General features: G+C 31.6%; 1 protein-coding gene across 11 annotated transcripts in view; it reads right to left on the reverse strand.

Annotated features, from left to right (window-relative positions):
- The window catches only part of brp (bruchpilot), a 201,069-nt gene that overhangs the window by 17,329 nt on the left and 165,494 nt on the right, over positions 1-18,246 (reverse strand). For all 11 annotated transcript variants that reach the window (XM_067049578.1, XM_067049575.1, XM_067049576.1 and 8 more), the window contains 3 exons: positions 13,300-13,488; positions 9,015-9,154; positions 5,451-7,689 (listed from right to left, as the gene is read on the reverse strand). In XM_067049578.1, the coding sequence (XP_066905679.1) occupies positions 5,451-7,689; positions 9,015-9,154; positions 13,300-13,488 (2,568 nt within the window). The remainder of the gene's footprint in view (positions 1-5,450; positions 7,690-9,014; positions 9,155-13,299; positions 13,489-18,246) is intronic.

An 18,246-nucleotide genomic window follows, 5' to 3' on the forward strand; every position in this document is an offset into this window, starting at 1 on the left:
ATATATATGTATATGTATATATATACACCAAAACTTCAGGAGGAGGAAAATTCAATTAGAGCTTCTTATAAGTTCAAAGTTTTATTAAGTGAAAAATTAGGGATTAAAAAGGAATTTAGATTGTAAAGAAAATTATTAATAATTTTATAAAGCTTCAAAATAATAATTACAGTCCATTGATGAGAATCATAAAGATACTATCTGAAAATTACCCTTACACGTTCAAATGTGAATGGTGAAAGATGGTAGGTGGCTAAAAATGGGTTTATGGTGGGGGGGGGGGGGGTTTAAGCCGTGTTTCTCATAAAGAGTTATCATTTTAGTTTCATGAAATTCTATTATGGAGATTCATAAATAGATAATATTAATGGACACATGGTAATGGGAAATTTTCGAGTGACAAACTTTCGAATAAATTATTGTTATACTTGTTGTATTTAAAATAATTATGAATTAATTCTGAAAAGAGTATATGTATGAGAACATATCAAAAGTTCTCAGAAGAGAGGTTTTTACAAAACACATTTTGTTACAGGCGTCGGTAATAATAATTTAGAGTTTTGAGAACACAAAGAAGAAACTTGATAGAAGGGAATGTATTTTATTTAATGGATATTATAAAAAGAGATGAGACAAACATAATAAAAACAAAAAAGTATCTATAAGACACATTCCTTAGATGAAATACTCCAGTATCACTATAATTAACAATTTTTTTTTAGAATCACCTATATATTTGTAGGGAAGCTCAGAGAGTAAAATTCACAAAAGACGTTTTAAATAGTTTAATAAGGAAATACCAGGAATAATAAAGGAATTCAGGTAAAAAAGATGTGAAAATTGATAACATTTTGAATCACTGATTTACTTATTTGTTTTTTTAATCATGGAATAATACAAACAGATAAATTCTTTATTTCAATATTTGATGTACAGTGAACAAAAAAAGTATTCGTACACCATTTATTTTTTAGTTTAATAAACTTTATTTTCGTTGAACACTATTACATTTTTTACTGTGCAACTCTCTTTAAAAAAATAAATATTTACATGGAACCCAACCCCTTTCCAGCTCATGCAGCGCCAAACCATGACAAAACTCCTCTGAGCTTAACTGTGGGAACAATGTTCTTTGGATCCAATGCCATTTTGGGTTTCTTCCACACATATCTCTTTCCATCAAATCAAAAAATGTTAAATTTGCTGTCCTCTGAGAACAAAATATTTTTCCAAAATTCTAAAGGCTTGTTAGCGTTTTGTTTAGTGAAATTCAACCTCTTGAGCCGGTTTCTCTCAGTAATAAATGGCTTCTTCCTGGGTGATCTTCCTTATGAAGCACATTTCTTATAGTTTGGGATGTAACTGATTTTCCAGATGTTGTTTCTAAATGTTCTGCTAATTCCCTGGTACTAATTTTTGGATTTTTTCCAGCTACTCGTACAATATTTCTGGCTTCCCAAGTAGTTATCATTTTAGGCCACCCTGAGCATTTTATATTGTCAGTAGTTCCACTTTTAAACTTTTTTTATTATATATTATACAGTTCAATGACTCTTTTTAACGTGTTTACCGTTCTCTCTAAAACTGATTACTTAAAATTTCTCAATGTTCACTTGTATGAATGCTTTTTTGGCCCAAGAAAAAAGTGTTGTTTTAAATATAATAATTATATTTGTAATTTATGTTTTGTTTGTTTCATGTAAACATTTATTTTTCTAAGAGAGTTGCACAGTAAAACATGTAATAGTGTTTGACAAAAATAAAGTTTATTAAACTAAAAAATAAATGGTGTACGAATACTTTTTTTGTTCACTGTATATTTATTTAGTCTTTAACATATTTCCTAGTCAGTCCATTCCTTTTGGTTAGGCAGTGTTTAAATTAGATTGGTACCATGTCGTAAGGATCTTCATGGTAAATTTAAAAATCTTATCAGTGTTGTGTAAACAAGAAGAGCGTAACATTCAGATTAATTCATTAGAATAATCATAAATGTAAGTAAGGAAGTGGGAACATTTGGAGTAAAATATTAATGAATTTTATTAAATGTTTTTAGCATTAATAAGATTGTCTTAAACAACCTATACTGGTAGCACTAAATATTACAGGGAGGTAACATTATTTAATTATAACTAGAATAATAGTATATTATTAGAATGATTTCTATCATTACAATTCCAAAAAGAAGCAGCATAAGATCCACTTGCAGCACTCGTTCAATAATATGGATGAAGCCATATAACATCACCCTTCTTAACCTTTTAGATAACCGGCCCCGCTGTAAGATTTTATCTGGCCCGCAAGACATTTTGAAAAACCCAATTAAAAAAATAAAATATTACAGTTCTTACTCATACTCACAGAACCAAGTTAGCGAGCAAGCCGAGTGGCGGTAATCATCAAAGAGTGAGGCGGCAAACATCAATTATTATTTTTCTATGGGCAACAAACCATGGAGGCTTAAGTCCTCGCGCGATGTATTTCCCAATACTAGAATGTAATATTCCCAGTATTAGGAAATACATCGCGCGTTTCTTGACGTGGTTTTTTCGCAGGGTGGGTTCGTCACTCACACGCCTATTTTTTGTGAGTGCCACCCATTAGCTAACGGGCCTCACAAATTCCCGGGGGAGGTTGTCAGTGAGTTTTGCATTATTTTGTGCTAGAAAAAAGCCAGGGTGGGACTGGGGATTCGATCTGACAACCTGTGGATTGGTAGACTGGCGCGTTACCACGCTGCCCCCTCGGCATTATACATCAAAGCCATTAATATTTGCCACTTCACTGGCGGCGCAACAAAAGATTTTTGCTCCTCAATTGTTCTACACTGGACGATTCTAAATCATTCCTTCATTTTGCCTATATAAGCGGGTGGATGGCCCGAACTTTAGTTCAGTTCTATTTGAGCTACCGAGGTGATAACTTCGACAAGCGATATCCTAGTGAACTGCTAGTGCCGTCAATTTGCTTTATGACTTTGAGTGCTGACTAATTATATTTTGTTATCAAGTTTATCGAATGAAAAGTAATCTAAAATTATGTCTGGTGGAAAGAAACAAAAAGTAGATGCAGAGGGTCTCCAGTTTCAAGAAAAATGGACTGAAGAATTCTTTGTTATCTAGCACAATGAAAGGATTCAATATAAAGAGGAATTACTCAACTAAGCATCCTATGCTGCACTCACTGACAGGACAAATAAGAAAAGACAAAATCCAGAAGCATACCGCAAATTTGGAAAAACAGCAGCGAATGTTCATAAACAAAGAACACAACATGATAATGATGTGAAAGCTAGTTTTATAGTAGTTAAAAATTGGCAAAGTCATTAAAACAATTTGTCGAAGGAGAATATATCAAGGAGCGTATGTTAGAAGTTTGCAGTATTTTGTGTCTTGAAAATAAAATGAATTTGGAAAAATTAGTTTGTCAAGACGAACTGTTGTCCAACGTATAGAACTGATGGCTTATGATATAAAAACAACATTTACTGACTGTAAGGCTGGTTTTGAATCATTTTCCATAGCATTAGACGAGAGTACCGATTTGTCCGAAACAGCTCGACTGGCTATATTTATTCGAGGTAATGATAAAGAGTTCACTGTTACTAGGAATTGCTTGCTTTACAGCCTCTAAAAGGAACCATTACAGGAGAGAACATTTTTAATGAAGTTCAAAAGATATTCACAAGTTTTGGCTTCCCATGGTCAAAATTAGTTGGTGTATGCATAAACGGTGCACCTTCTATGGTCGGCTTACGTAAAGGTTTCATCAGAATGTTGAATGAAAAAACAACTGAATTAAATGTGCAAAAAGATGATTTGATAGTCCTTCATTGCATTATACACCAACAGAACTTGTGTTCTAAGTTCATTCGACTCCAGAATGTTAAGAATGTGGTAGTAAAAACCATCAATTTTATTCGATCCCGAGGGCTTAACCATTGTCTGTTCAAGGCGTTTTTAGATGGAATGTCAGCCGAATATGATGACGTAACATATTGTGAAGTCAGATGGCTAAGCAAAGAGAAATACTGAAACGGTTTTACGAGCTTAGAAATGAGATAGCAGATTTTATGTAAATAAAAGATAACCACTATCTGAATTGAGCGACCCAAAATGGATATGTGACTTAGCATTTCTGGTCGACCTTACAGGCTATTTGAATGATTTAAATTTGAAACTTCAAGAACAAGGGCAGTTAGTAAATGATTTGAACAGCCATTTGAAAGCGTTTCAGAACTAAATCCGCTTGTGGGAGGCACAGATGCTGTCTGGTAACAGTTACAATTTCACCACGCTCCCTGCGTATGAAAATATTGTTTTGCTCAATATACTGAAGAACTCAAGTTACTGTCGGAACAATTTTAGAACAGATTTAGCGATTTTAAAAATACGGAAGACTGTCTTAATTTATTTGCAACTCCAACAATAAGTAATGTACAAAATGCTCCAATACACTAGCAAATGGAGTTGATTGAAATTCAAGAAAACTCACTCCTAAAATCTAAATTTGAAAACGTGGAGTTGTGCGATTTCTACAAAAAATACCTCTAAGAAGACCGTTTCCCGCAGCTTAGAAAATTCTTTACGTCTTTTTATCAGTGGAATTAATCCAAACATCGATGGATTAGTTTCCCAAATTCAAGCTCAGGTCAAGTCTCATTGATTTCGGTTTAGATATTTAACCTTCGTAGTTTGTAATAATTCCAAATTTCACGATTTAATTGTAACATTGTACCTATTTTTTTCATTTCATTTTGTTATTTTAATAAATTTTATAATAATAACAATGTCGTATTATTTCATGTCTGATATCTATGTTAAAAATTAAGAACACTACTTTTAAACGCAGCCCACGAATGTATTCGCGCATTAAAGCTTGGCCCACAACATGTCAAAGGTTGCCCATACCTGTTTTAGATTGTTCAATTGTTTGATATTGCTTAACAACTGTTTAGTTTGATCACACCAACTAAAAAGTATAAAACATTATAAATTGTGCTGATAGACTAATGCTTACATTCCAAACTATTCATTTATGTAGGGTGTGTTTAAGCTGATTTTTAGAACGACAGTTTTAAAGTTTTATTTATGGACCCAAGACAGGTACTGTTTTAGTGAATTACTGTGATACCTCTATTCAGCATTCCCATAATTCAAGCCAATGTTTTTGATCAAAGTCATGGGATTTATGAACTTCACCAGTAAAAAATATATTTAAAGATACCATAAAGAAGTTTAATTATTGATGCTATTTAATCAGTGTATCAAAGTTAAAACATTGCAAAATTATTTTATCATACCTCAAAACAAAATAGTCACATTGTATATTTAATTTAAAATGTAAAATCTATTTCTAGATTAATTAGAGAAAAATCCATAACTTAATATTATCAAGTTAGGGTTTTATGGTAATACTATATATCATAGATATAAATAAATAACACAAACCTGATTCTTTTCCAGTTCTTGAACTAACATTTCAAGTTGTGCCTGAAGTCTTTCACGCTCTATAGTCCCACTTTTTAATTCTGCTTGGCAACGATCAAGTTCAGATAGTAACCTTTGTACATCCTTTGCAGCTGATCCTCCAGATTGAAGTTCTTTTTCTAAAGCTTGTATCCTCCTCTGCAAGTTTTCTCGGTTTTCCTTGTATTCAGCTTGGGTAGATTGTAACTGTTTTTCTAGTAATTCCATTTTCCTCAAAGAATCATCTTTGGTTGAATTTTGATGCATCTGTAAAGACTGCAATTGTTTATGAAGATCATCTGCCCTTTTTTTCTCTGTTTCAATAAGTTTTTGCCACTGGTTGAATTCAGCTTCATATGTAGTTTTCTCTTTCATGTACTGTTGTGATTGCTGCTGAAGCTGTTGATGAAGTTTCATAATTTCTTTTTCTTTTGTATTCAATGACTGCTGAATAGTTAATATATCTTGGTCTTTTGTTTGAAGCATTTGCTGCAGTCTATTTAAATCTCTGTCAATATTCTCCCGAGAACCTGTATCTTTGGCAACTTGCCTCCTTTGTTCTGCTTTTAATCTAGCATTCTCATCTCTTTCTTTTTCTAATCTTGTTTCTGACTGTTGAAGTTCTTTTTGGAAAGTTAAAAGCATATCCTGAGACTTTTCCAGTTGAATAACTAACTGATCACGCTCTGTAGATATTTTTTTTACTTCTATCTCTAATTTTTCCATCTGTTTTTCAAGCATTTCTGAATGTTTTTCCCTTTTTTCTAAAGCAACAGAGATTTTTTCTTTTTCTCTCATTATTAGGTCCCGTTCTTGTTGAAATTTTGAAAATTCTTCTTTTATCCTATAATCGGAATCTTGTAATGTTGAATGCTGCTTTTCAAGAGCTCGTTTGGTTTGTTGAAGTTCAGTTTCTAAGTGAACTTTTTCGTCTGCCATCTTAAGCATTTCAGCTTTAGCTAGTTCTAGTTTTTCATGCATCCTAGAACATTCTGCAGACATACGCTCAAACTCAATTTGTGTAGCTTCATTGTTTTCTTGATACTTTGCTAAGTGCATTTGAGATTTTTCTAATTCTCTAGCCAAACGTTTAATTTCCATTTCAGCATTTTCTTTTGATTGAGCCATTTTTTCAAGTCTTTCTCTCGTTCTCTCTAACTCGGCTTCACCTGCAAATGAGCGCCCACCTGCCTCAGCTCTTAGTCGTTCAATTTCGCTTTGTGCTCTTTCAAGTTCCCTCAAAAGCTTGTTCGTTTCCGCCTCTGATTTGTCACGAGCTATTTGTATTTTCTCCAATCGGTCCCTTAGCATACCAGCTTCTATATCACTAGACCCTCTGGTTGCTAATTCAGACCTGAGTCGATCATTATCAATTTGAAGTTTTTCCTGTCGATCCCGGACTTTTTCACATTCAATATGGAGCCTTTCTATTTCTGATTGATGTTTACTTTGTGTTTCTGTCATTTTCATTACTTCAGTCCTACTTAAGTCAAGTTCTAATTGTAATTCATGAATACGACTTTCTAACCTTTCATTAGCTTGAGCTAATTTTTCAGCTTTTTCTTGTTCAAATTGGTACTTTCCTCTTAAATGCTCTGTTGTATCTCTGAGTCTTTCAAGTTCTTCTTTACTTCTTTCTTGAGTATCCTGATATTTTCCAGCTCTAGTTGCATACCTTTCAACTTCTTCCTTAAGAGCTGCTGCTTCATTATGATGCCTTTCTGCTTCAAGTTGAGCTTTACGCAATTCAGTTTGAAGTTTATCTTGTTTATCATACATTTTCTCTAGTTCTAATGTAAGCCGAGTTACTTCTTCTTGACTTTTTTCATAACTGCTTTGTGTTTTTGTTAATTGAGAATGGGTCCTTTCCAATTCAAATAATGTACGATCAGTGTCACCTTGCAATTTATCTCTTTCTGATTGTATTCTTCTCATTTCAATTTGTGTTTTGTCATATCTTTCTCTCATCATTTCAAGGTCTACTGACATACGATCCATTTCTTCTTTAAACTTATCTTCATTTTCTTTGGTTCTACTAAGTTGTAACATTGCACGATCATAAAGTTCCTGTATCCGTTGTGATTCATCTTGTACCTTTCTAAGCTCCTCTCTAGATTTAGTAGCTATGATTTGAATTTTTTCTACTTCCAGCTCTAAACGATCTTTTTCGGTTTCTGATGTATCAAGTTTATTTTGTAATCTATATACCTCCCCTTGGGACCTAAAAAAAAAAAAATACACATAAAATAATATATTTATATCAACTGTATTAGCATGTTTACAGATTTAATTGTTCATAGATATCTTTTCGATTAGTAATTTTAATATCAAACTCCATTTTAGTTTCTTAAACATGGTACAAATTGAAGAATCTTTTAGTTCAAAAAGATGAGCTTGAATAAATATGTACTAATATACTAACTATTTTTGTAAAACAACTTATGAATTATGTAAGATAAAGAAAAAACAACAACATATTAATTAATATATTTATATTAACTGTACTAACATGTTTACTCCACTTTATTTACTTGCACAATTAGATCAGCTATTATAGTTTCTTTAGCTCACAAGAATTTATTTCTATCACCTATCTTTAAAAATTATCCTTTCATTTATCTGTTTAAAAGGAATAAAATTTTGGTAAATTTAAAGTCATTTAACAGAATATAACCATAAATGAGGACATTGACCTCAAAACGTTGTAGCTAATAAAAAATAAACATTCTCAATAAAGAATAAAAAATAGGAAGATTTCACTTCACTAATTCCCAAGAAATAAACTTTTTTTCTTAATTTGTTCTAATTACTTTCATGTGCATCCTCTATTTCATTAATTGAGCCACCTGATGTGACTGGTGAAATGTTTCATAGAAGATTTTTTGCTTTTTGTTTGGTCTTAGAACTTCTCAGTATGTTTCTGAGGCTTCTTGATCTCTTCATGGAATTTTTACTTCATACAAATAAATCAAGGTGATCAGGAAAAAGTTCAAAAAGAAAAAAAAAATCAATTTACACAAAAATATATGAATAAATAATGGACAGCAGTGTGATCCTCCTCCTGCACCTTCCCTAGGTCAACTGGTTTCCTGGATAAGTGCAAGCAGTTATAAGCATTAGTTAATGGGTGCCTTTGGTCTTAAGGAACATTATCACTGTTGACTAAGAATTTTATACATAAGTGATTACTCACTTATATTTATGTCCTTTAGTAAGCAGTATCATTAATGTATTTGACAAAGTTATTTCTTTTATTCCCTATTAAAAAAATCTATTTGTGTGACACATGTAACTTATGAACAAAAGATGACTAATGTATGTGCAGAATTCCTCAAGGCAATTTAGATATTAAAAATAAATGACTCAAAATAGTGTATTACTCCTACAGAAATTGTTTAATAGTTGAAACTAGCAGGTAATAGTTTTTAATTACTAACATTAAAAGATTTTAGAAACTAAATTCCTTCCAATTTCAACACCTAAAAATATATTTTCACGTCTATGGCAGCACTAAATTAAATATTTTAAGAAAAGTTTATTTCAAACCTGTCGTATTTTTCCAACATTCTTTCAAATTCTTTGTTTGCTGTTTCCTTATCTTCTAGAGATTTTTGCAAGATAATTTGATTCTTCTCAAGTTTTTCTTTTAGAATTTCTATTTCTGTTAATAGATCATCCTTTTCAAGCTGAAAAAAAAAAATTGTTTTTGATTACCTAGAAAATTTAAATTGGAGAATACATCCAGTGTAAGTATGGTATTATCAATATTTTAAAATAAATAATAATACTTAATGATATGAAAAACATATAAAAACAAAATTTCATATCTACTTAAACACTAATGAATCAAATTTGTCAAGTTAATGAATTTATCTTATACTCTAATATGAGCAATTCTTGCCTGTCTGCAATTGATCCTGTGGAAGGATTTCACTTAAACTTTCAAAATATGGCTTTTAGGGACTCATAAATCAACAATTCCTTACATTAGGAAAACTATAATTAAGTAAAAAAAATTTTAAATTAATATAACTTCCCATCCAACCGTGATGGTATACTAAACATATGGAGTATACTAAATAACCTTTTGTTTATTTAGTTTTTTTTTTAACTATTTATTAAAAAACATTAACTTCAAATCACTGTCATTACTCAGGTTCTCTTAAAGGATAGTGTGTCTACATACAGCTAAAGGTAGAAGATAGAAAATGTTATCTCAATATCCCTCCTTGGACCCCCTAATCTTGAGTCAAGGGGTCTTAAGGATCCTAATAGGACATGGAGGGTTCCAGGGGAAACTGTAGAGCTTCAGAAAGAACATTGACACCCCCAGGGCCCCACATGCAGAGTTCCTGAAACAGCAGAACACATGGTAGTGGATTGCTCCATCATGGAAGGATACCAAGCCAGGCTGTCAGAAAAGACCAGGATTTTCACCCTTGCTTAGTTCGATTTCCTGCATTTAATGGAAGAACAGAATTATTCCCTCTACAGGAAGTTCGTTTAAGGGTGGAAGGTGGTGGGCCCCACACATTTCATGATGGGAAAGGCTTCACCACCTGACATTGGCAAGCCCCCGGAAGAAGAGGAAGCTGACCCAGACTGACACCAGGAGGGCTGGATCAGGCTGGTGAACTGCAGGAGGCACCTGGAAGGGTACATACCAGGAGGGCTGGACCTACCAGATAGATGCAGAGGTGAAGGTGAAGGTGCAGCTCCATCAGTAAGGCACTCAGCACTGAGATGTGTAAAATTGAAAAATCGGACCCCTATAGATGGAGCAGACAAAAAGTATGCATCCAGTTTGTTGAGCGAAACTTGGAAGACTGGTGGGAAAGTATTTTGATTTGGAAACAGGAGCAGACAAGATGGATTAGTGGAAGTCTTTGGATTTTACTAGCCTGACTGTTGCTTATGTCAAGTTGTGAAGCTCTCTGAATGCCTGATAATTATCTGCTTGCCTTGTAAGTCTGAAGTGTCTCCCTGCCTCTTCACACCTCTCCTGCAGATCTCTCATTTCTTGACAAGTAAAGTAGAGGTTTTAAAAGTGGCATGGAAATCAAGGATACTGAAGAGATAGGAAGTGAGGATGTCAACCATGGAATCAAGAAGATGAGACTTCAGGTAGTTTTGAGCAAATGGGCCTCTAACCTCCACCGGTTAAACCTAACAGGTCATGACGGATAAAGGAATAGTTGGGTAGGAAAACAGAAGAAGAAGGAATATAGGATTTTAACCATGTTTTAGAAATGGCGATAATGTGATTTTAAATTTATTAAAAATTGTGATTAAAATACTGCGATAGTGTGATGTGATTAAAAATTATTGGTAAAATACTGTAGGAATTTATCATTAAGGGTAGGTAAGGATTGGGAATTTATGTGACAGGTTGTTAGGATGATAGACATAGAAAGGGGATAGGGACATACAAGGATTTTATTATAAGCTATATTAATGTTAAGAAGCTGGAAACAATTTGATTAGAGGTAAATAATAAAAATAAGAAATAAATAAAAATATTCAAAAATAAAAAAATTAAGTACTCTGGAATTGTACAGTGGAATTTAATTACTAATGTAAATGAAATTTAATGTAGGTCTACTCAATAAAAGAAACCTAATGTTTTGATTTCATATACAGTAATTGTGATATAAAATTACTAGTGTTATTCAGAAACTATATAGTTAAGAAAGAAGAACAAGAAAAAAAAAAAACACACTGTCAACAGCTTCATAATTAACTTGACAATTATCAGATTAAAATAAATGAAATCTGTGAAATCAGTTGGACAGAAAATAGAACCATTACCAAAAACAAAACCATACCAAATATAGTTTAAGTTTAGTACTTGAATGTACGGTCTCCCTCCTAGCAACTAACTTATTCAAGCCAATATTGTCTTGATTACTGCAGCACACTAATATGTTACAGAAAATGTACAATAACTAAAATATTATTAACGTATTAGGATAAATTTTAAGCCAAATCAGAAGCCTCCTTTTATCCTCCAACCAGATTATCAAGAAGATTGTTGATAACCTGAAACAGATGGGTAAAAAACTGTTCCATAGACTAAGTATAGAATACCAAAACAGCATAAACACTATCAAAATGACAATATGATGATAACCTTCCTCCCCACCCATTTGGTTCTTAGGATGGTATTGTGCTTGAAAAGCAAAGAATGAAGAACATTGCATCAGTTTCATAAATGTTGATGAAAAGCAGGAAAATGGAATTAACTGCATACTATTTTCAGATAATAGAGCACTTTACAGAAATCAATGATTTAGATTACTAGTAAGCTGATAAACTGAGCAATTAAAAGATATTTTATAAATGACCTTGATATTGTAGACAGCACAATTATGAACATGATGGATATATTTCAAATTCCTTAACTATGCCTCCAGGTACTGAACTTTAAGAATATCTGAGCAAAGATGAGCAAGATCTGCCTTGTTTTACATGGAAATGAGTGATGGGATTGCAGGAGATGCCAGAGAAAAGAGGGAATTGTAGAAGATTAATTAATACAATTTCAATCACCTACATTTCATCTTGTTATTATCATTAGCTTGTTTTCAAGTCAATATTACTAATGAAAAAATCAATGATTTTAATTAATCATGTTTTTTATTTTTTTCTAACTAATCATATAAATATCATTTACTAATTTTAGTTGGCAAAATGTAGAGCAAATACATTTTCTGTAGTTTAGTAAGATATTTGATTTATTCCAAAAAAACAAAACAGAAAATATAGTGATTACTACTCAGCCTAGTAAGATTGCTGTTACTATTGTTATTGTCATATCTGCTGCACTTCTTTGACATCAAATAATTGCTGACAAAGCAAATAATAATGCTGAACCCTATGCAAGTAAAACTGGAAAATTGGAACAATATCAGGAGGTTTATAGGTTATTACTTGATGACCCCACTCTTAACTCCTACATTGCTAATATGCAACAGCTAACAAAGAAGTGTGCAAGAGCATTGTTCTAAAACTGCACGAATATGTGAGAATGATACCAGATCACTGAACATGACCCCATTAAAGCATAAGTCTGATTGGCTAATCATACAGATTCCTGCTATTCACATTCAAATTTTTGTTGTAGCTCAAGACCGTCACCACAAATGTTGATTACCATACCCCAATGGAAAACCATTTTGTGACTTCATAATTTTTTTGGTTATTATTTTGATAATTATTTTTACATTCCAATTAAAAATAATTGAGATATAAAGTTTTTTTTTTTAATTGGCTTAAAAGGTGAAATTTTTAGCAACCTTAGCATTAATTGGTAACAAAATAATGCTGGATAATGAAATTTCTATTTTCACCAAAGAAATGAAAAAAATACTTTTTTGATATGCTAACATGAGAGGTTAGGCCTAGTTTTTTTGCAATAAATATTTATTTTTCTAAGCCATTAAACCTCAAACTCATAATCCACAAATCCTTTTCTATTCAGAAACAGCCAAGCAATGCTAAATTAAAATAATTAAATTTCACAAAGTAACTTCAGGATTTTCAAACTGACCATTATTTTAAAAATCCTTAGTTATAAGGATATATATAATAGTAATATATATATATATTACTTGAACATGTTTGTTTTCAGTTGGAAATCGATTTGGGAATAAAATTCAAAATGCTAACAAAAAAAGTATGTTTAAAAAAAAAAAGTTTTGACCAAAGTTTTTGAATCCACTTAGTAATATAGAATAACTAGTGAAAAAAAACAACATATAAATGAAAAATATTGAGCAACAAAACTAATTTTAAAAGGATTGATAGTATTGCAAGTAGATTGAAAGCTTACTTGTATTTTCTGTTGTGATTGCTGCACTTTTTCCCACCTTTCCTTCACCACTTCCAGTTCTGTCAACATGTTCTCTCGTTCCCTCTGGGCTTTAGAAAGCTGATTTTGCTGAAGCTCTGCTCTTTCTTGTAATTTTTCACAATCTTCTTGAAATGTATCTTTTTCCTTCTGCAGGCGAGCCAGAATCATCTTTAATAAATTTATATATTTCAATTTATATATGAAACCAATTGCTAAACATAAACATCTTGTGTACCATCTTATATTATAAATATTATTAAAAGGCTACATTTTAGTATTCATCTGTTTAATTTGAAATATTATTTAATTCTAATAGAGATTTATAATTAAAATTTTATTCTTTGTTATTACTAGCTATAACATTCTTCTTATAAAAGTATGAAAGTATTTTGCCAGAAAATAGCCTGTAATATCTAGTTAGTAGATTCTAATGTTACAGTAACATTTAAGAAACTTTGAGAATCTATTTTTTTTTTTTCAATATTTTATGGTTAATATGTAAAAAAATTATTTATAATCACTCATAATATCATGGGATGTGATCATGCATTAACAATAAAAGCACAAATAGCCAAGCATCACTTTCAAATAAAATATTGATGAAATAAATTACCTATAATCAATTAACAACTAAAATTTAATACTTGTAACACATACAACAGTTTTAATTTATTAATAAAATCATTATTGTATATGTCAAATTATTACAAAGAATAAGAATTTTATAAAACAAAATCACGTAATCTCATTTAAAATTGTAAATAAAAAAAGACAAAATAATTTTTTTTTTATTTTACAAAATCAATAAGTATTTCTTTTATGTTATTTGAATACAATTTTTAATATATTAATTCGGTATTATTACATTACCAAGACAAAGCCTAAAATAAACTCAACTGCCAGCAAGTCATTGGTCAAACTTATGAAACAAAGCTATCTTCATTAAGCTGAATAATGAGGAATGAAATAAATTTATCCCAAAAGCCATATGCTAGTTAAAAATGAATGAACATCAATATAGCATGAAAAAAAAATAAATAAATAAAATGATACAATAAATTAAAAATGTGGATATTTAAATTTATGCTTACTTGAAGTGTGCTACTACTAGAATCTTCAAAATCTCCAGTAATCTGTAGATTTTATAAAATTTATGTACTGTATTCACTTTATTTATTATTAAAGAGTAAACTATTAAAACTTTTGGCAGAGAACTACAAAGTTTTGTACTGTGACTTGATACATTGATGTTACCTCAAATAATACCAGCCAAAAAAAAAAAATTAGCTTTGTGTAACATGGAAAATTAGTCATTCGTTATGGTAAATTAATAATTTCAGATGATACTAAATTCATTAAATAGAAAAGTTCTAATCATAACTAAGAAGTTTGTTTTCAATAATGGCTTTCATTATATAGCCAAGAAATCAATTATAATGGAAATTGTTTTCATAGCAAAGAAACATTGCTGGGTTGCTTTCATATATTTCAAAGTAACAGAAATATGAAAATGAACATTAGAATATCTGGTTGAAAACTGAAGATTGTCTTGTAAAAACTTACTTCTGTCATGAATTTTGGCTACATACTCTGTTGCAACTGTTCAAATTTAACCATTGATTCAATACAAGGTTGATAAATAATATTTATAAAAATAGATTCCCTTCTCTCTTTCCAAGCAATAACTAAATATCCTAGAGAAGGAATTTTAAGATGGATGGCCACAATACTGGTGAGTATTCTAAGATTTTCTTAAGACTTTTTTTTTGTAAGGCTTAAACTAAATACTTGGATGCAATTCTTCACTTTCTGTTGTTTTTTTTCAACTAATTTGTTTATTTCATTTAACTGTTTAATTAAAAAGATGAGCTGTTTGTTGAATGGATCAACATTTTGTCATTTTTAACAGTTACTTTGTTAAAATATTAAATTTATAGGAGGAGAAGATGGTCGGGGATGCGGTCAGCAAATAAACAAAAACTTATTTATTTGTGCCGATGATTCAACCTGACTTTCAGGCCTCCATCAGGGCTAAAAAGAAAAATTCTCATAAAATGACCATCACTCTGAGAAACATAAAAATAGAGGAAAATAATAAACAAACAAATTTGGGAATATACATAACAATAAATTAAGTAGAAAATAGTAGATTAATAACAAAAGGAGTAGATATTAGTTAATTGATAACAATAGAAGATGAATATATAATATATATATTTCTATGTATATATAAAGTTACAGTCAGCTGTTACTGTGATATATTACTTTGAAGATGACTGGAAATGGAATAGTTTGGCCAGCAGCTTTGAACATTCCATCAAATAATCCTGCCCAAAACAAAAATGTCCGAGAACTTGTTGAATAGGAAGGATGCTAATTCACTGAAAGTGTCAATATTATGCCAAATAAAAAGAAGCATATTAAACCAGATTCAAGGAGACAAAGAGATCTCATGGCAGAAAGTAAATGAGAGGCTGAAAAAGGTGTTTGGAAGGGACATGTGGACACCGGGAGAAGACATCTTTCAGATGTTTAGGGAGACGAGAAAACCCAGGCAATCTAGTGGACGGTATGCTGGAGAACTCCTCACGAGATTTAATTATATAACCGAAAAATTAAGAGTAACAATGAATCTGGAGGCTGTGTAGGGAAGGATGTGTTTCCTTGACACACCAGTTGGTTTAGGAGACTAGTAAAAAAGAAGGTCTATCCAGAGAGTGCACGTTCGTGGAATCAGTGCAAGAGATTATAGATGCCAGTGGTAGGGAGGAGGAAGCTTGAATGGATTTTGGAGGACCAGGACTAGAATTACGTACAATTGACCTAGAACTACTCTGCCGTGCCTGAGAAGAAGAGAGTGAATAGAGACAGAAGACAAGGGCAAGTAAAGCCAAGAAACAGCAGCCGGTGAGAGGACTGCAAGTGTCATGAATGTGGCAAAGTTGGGCACCTCGTGGCCCAGTGTCCCCGAACTTGATGTTTAAAGTGTGGAAAGGAGGGACACATTCTGAGACAATGTCCCTATTTGTACAGTAGGAAGGGATTAAGGAAAGTGGAATCGATGGAGGTTAACACCCTGATTCTGAGGCAGAGAAGAGTACCCAAGAGAAGAAACAAATCCACAAGCGAGTCCACAGAAGTGTAGGATGTCTCAAGGACTGAAGCAGATCTGGGACGAGGACAAAGGAGCAGGAGGAACATATGGAGGTGGACTGAGTATAAAGGAAGGACCAGAGAGGAGATTTGAGATGCGTACCAGTAGATAGGTCACTGCACATTGGTGACCAATGTGAGGAAAGGGAGTGGCAGCTGCCTATCATTCGAGTAGGAGGAGGAGTCAGATGCCTCTTAGAAATAAATAACAGGAGACGGTGGAAAATTAGAATCTGAGGAAGAAAATGTAAGTGCCAGCGGCTGGTAGAGGACTTGAGTAGGGACAATGACGCAGGTGGAAATTTGGAATGACTATCATGAACAAGTATGATAATTTATAATCTTAAACACTTTCTTGAGACTGGTTGATTTTGTTAAAATAAATAATTTAATTTCTATCCATTTTAGTCTCAACACATTTTATTTTTCATAAAAATCTGATGTTTCGGCCAATCCGGCTATCCTCAGGGACAATCTACTACAAAACAGCTTTTATTACATGTATGATCCTCAAAGATTCAAATTACTTAACATTATTTTTACTATTTATCTTACCTTAATATAATGTCGGAACTAAATGATTTAAAAACTCAGCTTCATGCAGGCTATTCTGCCCAAGTCAAAACAACAAAAACAGTCTGAGAAATAATACAATCAGGTCAAAACTACAATTTCTATGAAACATTAAAATATTAGGTAAAACATATTTTTTTGTTAATAAGTATATCCCACATTATGTCTAATTACCTAATTAGTCAATATTCACATTAAAACCAAAATTAAAATGCATTCATAACAGTCACTATTTGTTAAAACTTTATCACAACAATGCTTATAACCTTCCTCCACTCAGTTCAAGCATTAAAATTATTTATTATAACAACATTTTTGTTAATTTTCCTCTTTATTTCATTAGTAAAATTCCCATCAAGGCTAATTATAACTATCCACATTCAATTTATCCTATATTTTTCATAAATTAATTTTACTTTATATCTCTGCATAGTGTTGGTTCAAATTTCTTGAATCTGATTTGAAATTCACTGTATAGTTACTATTTTCAGATATATAAATGGATTCAAGTATTTTCCTTTTGAATGTATTATTTTCTTTATGTAAATCATTGTATTTTCAATATCAAAAATATGCTGGTTTTTGGTTGCATGCTGTACTAGTGCCGTTTTATTTGGATTCCTCTCCTTGTTTTTCAAATCATTATTATGTTGATAAATTCTGTCACCCAATAATTTCTTTGTCTCAGCTATGTATATAGCTGGACAATTTAGGCAGGGAATTTTATATATTAATCCTGATTGATTCCTTGTATCAATTTTGTCCTTTAATATACTATAATAATTTTTGATTTTATTGTTGGGTCTAGGACTCAAAGAATACTCATCAATGTCATAATCCTTAAATGATTTCTTAATATATTCAGATAGTCCTTTAATATAATTGAATCCATAAAGTTTTTTATGTGAAGAATGGAATATGGTCCGGGTGCGGTAAAAAAACCCAAATAGTAGATAATTATACTATTTTATTGAGCCAACGTTTCGCCCCACGTTGCAGGGCTTCGACAGGGCTGAAAAAGATACAAACACATAGTTACAAAAGGAAAAAAAGAGAAAAAAACATAAGTGTAAAATAACAGGGGTATAAAATGTAAAAAAGTAAGATATAATAAGAAAAATATATCTTACTTTTTTACATTTTATACCCCTGTTATTTTACACTTATATTTTTTTCTCTTTTTTTCCTTTTGTAACTATG

Source organism: Halyomorpha halys, unplaced genomic scaffold, assembly GCF_000696795.3.
Source record: "Halyomorpha halys isolate HHAL.00 unplaced genomic scaffold, Hhal_1.1 Scaffold354.1, whole genome shotgun sequence".
Classification (NCBI taxonomy): Eukaryota; Metazoa; Arthropoda; class Insecta; order Hemiptera; family Pentatomidae; genus Halyomorpha; species Halyomorpha halys.